At 50.0% G+C, this 10,300-nt stretch overlaps 1 protein-coding gene across 1 annotated transcript in view; it reads left to right on the forward strand.

Moving 5' to 3' along the window:
* The window catches only part of LOC106808688 (homeodomain-interacting protein kinase 2-like), a gene marked incomplete in the record, with an annotated part of 44,809 nt that extends 40,810 nt beyond the window's left edge, over positions 1 to 3,999 (forward strand). Inside the window, 5 exon segments of the mRNA XM_014811511.1 lie at positions 1,054 to 1,296; positions 1,668 to 1,789; positions 2,100 to 2,311; positions 2,966 to 3,156; positions 3,326 to 3,999. Of these exon segments, the coding sequence (XP_014666997.1) occupies positions 1,054 to 1,296; positions 1,668 to 1,789; positions 2,100 to 2,311; positions 2,966 to 3,156; positions 3,326 to 3,674 (1,117 nt within the window).
* Positions 4,000 to 10,300: the final 6,301 nt, after the last annotated feature.

A 10,300-nucleotide genomic window follows, 5' to 3' on the forward strand; every position in this document is an offset into this window, starting at 1 on the left:
ATTTAATTTAATTTTTTTTTTTTTAGGGTTAGGGTTAGGGTTTAGGTTAGGTTAGGGTTAGGGTTTTTTTTTTTTTTAAGTGCCTAGTAGTCATATCCTAAGTGCCTAGTAGTCATATCATATCGCATCTAACTGCCGGGTGCCTTGCTGACGTTGTGACTGTGCCACAATGGCATGTGATGAATGTTGCATTAAGACAGGGCGAAGTCAGTCAAGGTTGCCGCGTTTCTTCGCGTGGCAGTGTAAGAAGGAAGAGGCTGAGTCACTGTGGCGAGTCGATATTCTTTATGGCAGGTGGAGCTCAATGCGTTTATGTGTGCGTGCGTCAGTGTGCGTGTGCGTGTGCGTGGCTGTGCGTGTGTGTGTGTGTGTGTGTGTGTGTGAGAGAGAGAGTGTGTGCATGTGACGCATATGGACGGCTTTCGCTTTCTCAAAAACCTGTTTCGCCGGAAGGATGTCTGACGATATCGAAACGGCAACATTACACGATAAGCGGGAGTGGTTGCACGGCGTAGCACGGTCATGTGCGGGGTCGTGGGAAGGTCACAGCATGGGGGTCGCGGCAAGGTCATCATTGCAGGGTGCGAAATTAACGCGAGTCCGGAGTCAAATACTACCTGATTTACTGTCGGACTCCCTGATTTGACAACTGCAGGAGTCTGTGTGACGCCCTGAAAATGCTGATATCCTAACTATAGTTCGTTGCAGAGCACGGCCTCGCAGAATTATCGTATTTTTACAGCAAATGTCCAAAGAAAATTTGGCAGCCGTGCATCGCACAAATCTTTAAAATAAGTACATGCGTTATTGTTGTTGTGCTTTAGTTTCGAACTTCAGACTGCGGACTCCCTCATTTTTCTGCGGACTCCCTCATTTTGCTGCGGACTCCCTCATCTTGAGTGTAGGGTGTTTGTTGGACTCCCTTGTTCAAAAGTTAATTTCTACCCCTGCCATTGCATCTTCTCTCCTGGTCGAACAAGGAGGCGGTGTGACAGCTGCTTTGGCGCTACCTACATGCTAACACCGTCATTTCTGTCTCTCTCGCGCGCTCAGGTCGAACAAGGAGGCTGCGTCGCAGCTATCGCCCGTCAAGAAACGCGTCAAGGAGAACACGCCGCCGGACGTCGTGCGCCACGTCGCGCCAAACCACCACCGGGCGGCGCCACCGCCGGCGTCGCTCGCCGCCGCCACCGCCCGCCGACCGACGATTATCATAGCGGACACGCCCAGCCCGGCCATCAGTGTCATCACCATCAGTTCGGACTCGGACGACGAGCTGATCCTGGCGCCCTCTGGGTGAGTGCTGTCGTCGTCGCTGGGGCGGGGATTCCGATTTTTCTCATGGCGTGCCTGCGACTTTTCCTGTGCTTCCTCTTCTTTTTCTTTTCTTTTTTACAAATTGTATCACTGTACATTATATAACACTGTAGGCAATACATTATATGTACCAACGAAACAAACATTCAACATAAAAGGTATCTCCACACAAGCACACCCGAGCATGTAGACACAGCATAGTAGACGAGCATTTGTAAAAAGACCCCCCCCTCAAAAAAAATAAAACGCCTACCTACCTACCCAAACCTTTCAGCCTGGGTCAGATGAGGGCAAACAAAGATTTTTTTAATTGTGACACTGATGGCTGATGACTCACTGATCGTTGACAGGTGTTCGGATAGGAACTGTCACCAGTGCGGACACCGCAAGAAGACACGGGGGCCGGCTGCTGGCAGCGCGAAGGTGAAGCCACACCTAGCAAGCATCAGTCCACAAGACCTCATTACACCAGGTACGATGATGTGCACGGTGGCGTGTAAACAATAACAATAACAGCACTAGCAACAACAACAATAGCACTAGCAACAAGAATAGCACTAGCAATAACAATAGCAACAACAACAACAATAGCAACAACAACAATGACAACAACACAACACCACCACTAACACCATCAACACCACCAACAACAATGGCAACAATAACCAACAACAACAACAACAACAACAACAACAACAACAACAACAACAACAACAACAACAAAACAGGAGCCGGAAACACAAAGGAGCTGTTCTCATTGTCGCGCGTTCGCTTGTTTGCAGAGGGAACCCCGCGCAAGGCGATCTACGGCAAGGGCATCAGCTGCGTGACGCTACCGGACTCACAGGATTCCGACTCGGAACTCGAGAGCCCCGTCGCGCGTCTGCCGAAGTCGCGCGGTCGCCGGGAGACGACGCGCCACGGGGGCCTCGACCGCACCACCATCAAGCGTGAGAAGCTGCAGACGAAGATGGCCGAGCGAATCCCTAAGAAGGTGAGTCCGCGCATAGTACGGTGGCGCCCTCTCACGGGTGGTGGGGGAGGTTAAGGACGGAAGGGGGGCTGAGTGGGAGAAATAACTTGTAGGAGGGAGGTGTTAGGAGTGTGTGTGTGTGTGTGTGTGTGGTGTGTGCGCGTGCGAGTGCGTGCGTGTAGGAGGAGATGTGTAGGAGTCGGCTAAGTACGGAAGTCTGTTTACAGTCGACCGTTTTGAATTAAAGATGCAGTAATCAGTGTGAAACGATGCACCGTGGGTAAACCGTCGTGAGATAGAGATACGATTAATACGTGAAATCAAAAATCACACACGATCAATAATCACGCACAATCGATAATCATGCACGATCAATAATCACGCACAATCGATAATCGTGCACGATCAATAATCACGCACAATCGATAATCACACACGATCGATAATCAAGCACGATCAATAATCACGCATGATCGATAATCGTGCACGTTCAATAATCAGGCACAATCAATAATCGAGCACGATCAATAATCACGCACGCTGGCTAAACATTCAGGGTTTAATTTGCACTTAGTCTGTTAGTCGGATACGTGTTTGAGTTTGTCATCATCAAGTTTGTTGTTGGGATCGCGCGGTGAGCGTGTGCGGTGAGTGACGATGTCGCTTCGCTTGCAGGAAATCGTCGAGCCGGAGTTTGTGCCGCAGATGGTTGAGCCGGACAGCACCAGGGGGCAGTCCCTGCTCGGCTCGCAGTCATCAACGGGAAGCTTCAATAACTCTTCCCGCCACCGGCGGCGCCACCAGCTATCGCCCATGCAGCAGCTCGGGCAGCCGCTCTATCTGAGCACGACCAGCGACATCTACAGGTGGGTAATCGAACTAAGAAGTGCGTTTGTCGTTGTTTCGGCGGCGTGCGGGGAGGGAGTGTCGTCACTCATTTAGTAACGCTCGTTAGTAACACTGGTTAGTAACGCTCGTTAATAATTCTCGTTATTAATGCTCGTTAATAACGCGCGCGATTCTTTCATTTTGCAGGGACTACAGGCAGCCTCTCTACGTATCGTCCGGCCCCTACGTGCACTCGACGGCGGCGGCTGCGGCGGCGGCAGCAGCGGTAGCGGCGACGCAGAAGCCGGTGGTGCCCCCTGTCGCGCACCTGCCCGGCACGCAGTACGCGGCCGCGATGCCGCCGCCCGCGCACCACCAGGGGGCGCAGCGTCACGCGATGCAATACGCGGCGCACCCGCTGCCGGCGCACCTGCCGACGCATCACATGCTGGCGCCGGCTGCGGCTTACGTGGGCTCGCCGGGCATGTACGGATACACGCTGTCGCCGACGAAGGCGTGCCAGTACCCGATGTACCCGTCGTTCCAGCCCGAGTGAGACACCCGAGACACGGAGACCGCGGGAGAACGCGTCTGCTTTTGGAAGAGGCGCCCGCCGGCGTCGCGGGGTTCGGCCGTTAGGGGGCGCCAGCTGACGTCGCGTCGATCTGCTGCTGCCAGCTGGCGGCGCTGGCCTAGCGTGCTGCGCCTTTACTAATCATTGGCTTTTCACTAATCGTCGTCGTTGTCAAAGCGTAGGAAAATTTACGACGACTGGGAACGGTTTTTCGTTTGCGTGTTTTAGTTGGTTACTACTAGTACTTACTTGCGTGCGTGCGCGCGCGTGTGTTTTTGTGTGTTTTGTGTGTGTACATATATATAAATATATATATACATATATATATTATAACGGTGCGATGGACATGTGGGAGAGAGCGGAGAGGGAAATGCATGGTGAGAACTGTTGGTGCGTGGTGTGTAGGGGCTGCATGCAACACTAATATGTCGGGCTCCCCCTTCGCCCCGGATGTGAACAAGGCATGTACGAGGAACTATTTTTGCGGGACGATGGCAGGTGTGTGTGTGTGTGTGTGTGAGTGAGAGAGCATGCTCTGCTGACAAAGACAAGGGTTGAGAGAACGTAATACAGACCCACCGCTGCGCGGCGCCACCACCGTGCGTGTGCGATGGGAAAGATTTTAATAATGCATGCTTGGTAAAGAAGAATTTTTAGTTTTCAACGCTGCTACTATATTAAGCATCTAGTGATATTTATTTTTGATAACGAGGGCTAGAGGGATGAGGGTACGTACGTAAGTGGACACATTCGCTGTTGATTTGTATCCCTACAATACCAAATTGTAGACGTGTGCGTGTGTTACTCTTTAGCATATAGCGTATATATATAGTGTATCGGCCACACATATTGTTCGTACATTCCACGTTGTGTATGTGTAATTTTAATTTGGTGTAGTTTGCATTCTGTGTGTGGTTGTTAGCTGGAGGTGGCACTGCAAGCGTCAGTTGCCTTCCTAGATTCAAAAGTCTGTATATAGGACTGCTGATAGGTTATGCACATCACGCTTTAGCGAGCGCGGTTTATGCGCTCGAAACGCAATGTCGATTTTTCCATGGCCTACGGGAACGACTGCCATTCAAACTGGAGGACAGGACACGTTCGAACCGAAACAAAACGCACATGCATCGCCGCTACCGATCTATGCAAATGTGCTGCCACCTGGAGGCATCGTCCAGACGATAGGAAAAAAATTTGACGCCGACGAAACGGTCAGGGGTCGTGCGTGGAAAGATCGAGATGCTGTCGTGGCGACAGTCAATGTGATAGACGTGCGACAGTCGTGATGCGCAGAGGGGTGGGTGGGGTTCGCCCTCCCGAGCAAACCTCCTCCACACGACATTTCTTTTTCCCCTACAAAACTGCGCGGGTGCCCAGTCTCTACAGGCGGCGGCGGCGGCGGCGGCAGGGTGTGGCGCGGCGTCGTGTGGTCACGAGTCGGCGATGGTTTGTCCCACTCGCTGCCGCCGCCGCGCGCAAAGTGTAATGCACAGACGTTCAAGGGGTGGCACGTGGCTCCCTCTGTAAACATGTGATAGTGTATATTATTAGTTTGGCCATTTTGACTGGGGAAAAGGAATGCGCGGGGGCGGCTCACCGTGGCGCCCCCTGCTGGCACGCGACGTTGCGGCGGTTTCAATTTTAAGAATTACACGTAAGCTCATAGCCACTTGTACAGATTTAGTATTTTCTACTTTGTAATAATAACAATGATAATAACATCAACAATACCCTGTCTGTAAAAAGGATGCAGTTAAGAAATTTTTTGCTATTTTTGAATGGCCAAATGTATGTTATGTACATTTAGTGTGATAGCTCTGTATAATAGCGTGGGTGAATGTAATACGTAGCTGTGAAATAATCACTATTATTCCCTGTAGAGGGCGCAGGCTCGCGGGGTAAAGAACGAGCCATAGGCAGAATGGTGCATTGTATCTTGTGCGCGCGCAATGCGCCTTTGTGGAGTTTTCGCGCACGCACACCCCGCACAGCGCCATCTGGCGGGGGTGCGGAGTGGCGATACACCGTGGGCGATGGTGGCGCCGCACCGGGTTTCTCCCTCTCGTTGTATTTTGGTTTCCTTTGGTGTTTGTGTTAGTCGCTGCGGCCCGTTCACGCGCTTCGCGCTGACGTAGGGGACGCTGTGAGCGCGTCGCTGTGTTTTAATCGTAGTTAGTTGATGTCGTCGCGCGAGAGAGGGCGCGACAGATGTCGTGTCGACGCCGCGGCGGTCGTAGCAAGGCGGCGCGGAGCTTTCAGGCGGGCATAGGCAGGGGAGCGAATCGAGTAGTCTCCGTGCGTGCGTGCGTGCGTGCGTGCGTGCGTGCGTGAAGCGATGGACTGACACGCTCGCGCCGCGTCCCTAGCGACATCCGTCTGTTCGCGTATTTTATTCACGGACGAGGTTTACCGTTCGTTATTAGAGTTTTACGTAGGAGACGACCAGTTATTGTTCTCTCTCTCTCTCTCTCTCTCCGCCTCACCCACCACCCCGTACTGCGGTGCGGATACCCTCGTAGTTCGGTGTGTGCGTAGTAGTTCTCGTAGGTTGACTTTCGTTTTTTCTCGCGCGCGCGCGCGCTCTCACGTATATGTAATCGTCATTTACCAAGAACATATCAGTATTTTAACTACGACTGAACAATGGGAGGCGCGTGCTACAGGGGAGAAGTGTGTAGAAGGTGGCGCCACCCGCGCGCGCGTGCTGCGCGTGCGCGTGCGGTGCTGGTGCGATGGCGTGATTCGATGCCAGTCATTCTGGACCATCCACCAGTTCAGCCTGCACTGCACCATGTTTTACTAAATTTAAAAAAAGGGTGGTGTTGTGATGTGTTGTATTTATCTATCGGTAACTAGTTACGAAAGTATTAGCTATTTTACTAATTACATATTACTATTATTATTATTATTATTATCAATGTTTACTGCAGGATTCAGGTTTCGGTACCAAAGAACTATTGGTCATTTATCCTATAGCAAAAGCGCTGTATAACTCGAGTCTAGTTGACGTGATCCAGTGATCTTTCGTAACTCACACATGCTGGTTGCTTGTATCGTATAGTCTCACTGTTTGTACCACGATTGTATAGCAGCGACTCACACCACACACATTAATAGCGTTCAGTGTTTGTTGCGCAGTTTATAACTGGTTCGTCCTTTCAAACGTGAAAAACAGGAAGCTGTGGGCTTCCCCTAGTGACGGCGTCCGATGGCAGAGGAGGGATTCGGAGATGTGTGGGTCGCAGTGAGGTACACGTAGTTGAATCACCTCCTCCTCACCGGATGGAGCCACTGGCGTGTCATTGCACTGGTGGTGGCGTCCAACTAAATAGTTATGGAATTGTGGCGTAGCTGCAATCATTGTGAATATATGCTAACCTGGCGCGTGTTAGCCTTGCTGTACTCAGAAAATCTTCGCTAGGATCAAATAGATATTGTTATATTATTCCAGCTTTTACTGTAGCTAGTGGTTTCAGGCTCAAGTACAGACGGGTATAGCAAACAAATCTTGCGAACGTCTCCGTCTCTTTTTCGGATATCATGCAACGGCAGTGGAGAGTCGTCCTCAGAACAGCGATCAGTTGTGGGTGCGGCTGTAGTAGCGGTTATGGACGAAAGGTGGCGCTGTCGGTTCCTATCTACTAGATCGGATCCTCATTCGTTCGATCTCATTCACTGGCGCGGCTGCCGACTTTGTTCCAACAACTAATTCGTCGGACAGCAGGTCCCGCCGTCGGCCCACCTTGATTTCCGTACGTTGCTGCTGCTGCTACTGCTGCTGTTGGCTGCTGCTATTGCTGCGGCTGCTGCTGCTGCTGTTGCTGCTGCTGCTGTTGCTGCGGCTGCTGCTGCTACTGCTGCTGTTGGCTGCTGCTGCTGCGGCTGTGGCTGTGGCTGCGGATGCGGCTGCTGCGGCTGCTGCTGCTGTGGCGGCGGCGGCTGCGGCTGCGGCTGCTGCTGCGGCTGCTGCTGTTGCTGCGGCTGCTGCTGCGGCTGCGGCTGCTGCTGCGGCTGCGGCTGCTGCTGTTGGCGCACCCTGGCGAGTGCGAGAGACATCGCGTGTCTCTCATGCACCCCCGCGTGCGGCGGCGTGCAGCGACGCCATGCGGGCGTTGCCGTGACGACGGGGCGTCTGCCGACGTTCACGTGACTTCCGAAACGTGTTGCTCTACCTTACCTGTTATTAATTGTACATTGTAACCGTCGTCCGTATCACGATGTCAATCAACCCGTGTAATTACTACGTATCGTTTATATTATCAACACCCTTGTAGGCGTAGGTATAGACTTGTTTGTTTGTGATAAAGGGGTATATACACTGTATGTATAAATCTTTCCCAGATTATTTCTAGTCACTAGCTCGTTTGATATGGACATTGTAGTGGTTTGTACTTTTTAGAGTTCGGATATTAATAGTTTTTATTAATACGGAATAGCACTTTGGGATTTAATGGACTTGTTAGTAGTAGAGGGAAATTCCATTGGTTACCGCCCATCGGACTGCCATCGTGACGTATTTTGCCCTGTTCGCAACATTACAGCGCGGACGGAGACCCCCTTTTACGAAATCCTTTGAAGTAGAACGAGGAAAACGAACGCTTGTTCAGTTCGCTGTCCAGCGTTCGTTGCTTCGTCTTACAGGCAAGTGAAAGAGTAGGAGCGGCAGTCACCGATGGTAGTGTGACAGGTGCTGATCTCTGACGGTCGCAGTTCTTTTTCCATCTGCATTTTTTGATGTAACTTTAATCTGTTTGTAGATTATCTACGTTACGATATAGCTAGGTTATTATAGGCGAGTGTGGCGTTTGTGGTGGTGTACAATTTGTTTTCAATTTACTTTTTTTGAAATTTCACAATTCTGTACACCCGTATATTTTGTGTGTGTGTGTGCGCGTGTGCGTGTTTGTTCGTGCGTGCTTGCGTGAGTGAGTAAGTGAGTGAGTGAGTGTGTCCGTGCGCGTGTGAGAAGAGTGGCCCGAATTGTGAGAGGGAGAGCGCCTGTCTCGGCCAGGTGTACGTAGCTAATGCAGGAATAGCACGGAGTGACCTTGACACGTCCTCTGTGCAGACGACTTCTGTTTGTGCTATTCTAGCGGGGCAGCATGTCGAACGATGGCTGTGCGTGCATGCACTCGCGCTCTCTCTCTCCCTCGCAGAGTACGGGCCGCTAGCCGTGTTAAACGCCAACAGAAGGCGGGTCATTCTGACGCTGGGTAGATGGCTCTGTTCAATAACAGGCGCCGCGAAGCGATGTAGGTGTCCAGACATAGCTAAGCGATATCGAAACGCTCGTGGAAGTGAAAATGGCGCGGCTGTGTGCGGCCAAGCAAATTTACATTTTGTTGGGAAACGCATTCGTCGTTGGTTAGTGCGATGCGGTTTGCATTGAGGATGTGGATTGAGATGTTTTATCACTTTGCTGCGTCTGGTTTGTAATTCTCGATTACTAATATTCGACAATATTACTAGTACTTTGCTATAGTCTCTCCCACGTGGAGCCAGTTTATTGTTATGGTCTTAAAAAAATTTCGCCAATCCTCGTGGCTGCATTAATCAATTTTATTCTGGAAGAAAAATTTTATTTATTTTTGGTGTACATACTTTTCGCTAGATTGCAGTACTACATTTCGCCGGTGTGAAGCTAACGAGCATGCGCACAGATGATATTGTAGCATAGATGAATGGAATGTCGCGGAGCAAGAATTTGCATGCATGCGTTGGAAAAATATATAAAAAAACGTCGTAGGCGTTCAATAAATATTTTGTTGTAATGTTGGATTGAATTTATATGCGGTGCATGGGAACAAAGGCGTATGTTTGATCGTAAAGTAAACGTTTGATGGAGTTTTGAATCACAAAACGTGACTTCTGAGTTTTTCAAGTGTTGTCGATTTTTTCCATGTTCTGTCTCACTCGCGCTCGCTGCTATAGATTTACAAGTTTGCACACACACACATTCATGATCACGCAATAACAATGCAATAATAATGACAGTGCAAGTTAAACTGTATGTGCACAAATCACTAGCACTCTTGCTGACTCTTCTCATCTACTCGTGACAAATAACGAGCGTTATGCATCTACTCGTGACAAATAACGATCGTTATGCATCTACTCGTGACAAATAACGAGCGTTATGCATCTACTCGTGACAAATAACGAGCGTTATGCATCTACTCGTGACAAATAACGAGCGTTATGCATCTACTCGTGACAAATAACGAGCGTTATGCATCTACTCGTGAGTGACAAATAACGAGCGTTATGCATCTACTCGTGACAAATAACGAGCGTTATGCATCTACTCGTGACAAATAACGATCGTTATGCATCTACACGTGACAAATAACGAGCGTTATGCATTTACTCGTGAAAAATAACGAGCATTATGCATCTACTCGTGACAAATAACGAGCGTTATGCATCTACTCGTGACAAATAACGAGCGTTATGCATCTACACGAAGACAAATAACGAGCGTTATGCATCTACACGAAGACAAATAACGAGCGTTATGCATCTATTCGTGACAAATAACGAGCGTTATGCATCTACTCGTGACAAATAACGAGCGTTATGCATCTACTCGTGACAAATAACGAGCGTTA

The sequence above is a fragment of the Priapulus caudatus genome, unplaced genomic scaffold (genome assembly GCF_000485595.1).
Source record: "Priapulus caudatus unplaced genomic scaffold, Priapulus_caudatus-5.0.1 Scaffold296, whole genome shotgun sequence".
NCBI classification, from domain to species: domain Eukaryota; kingdom Metazoa; phylum Priapulida; class Priapulimorpha; order Priapulimorphida; family Priapulidae; genus Priapulus; species Priapulus caudatus.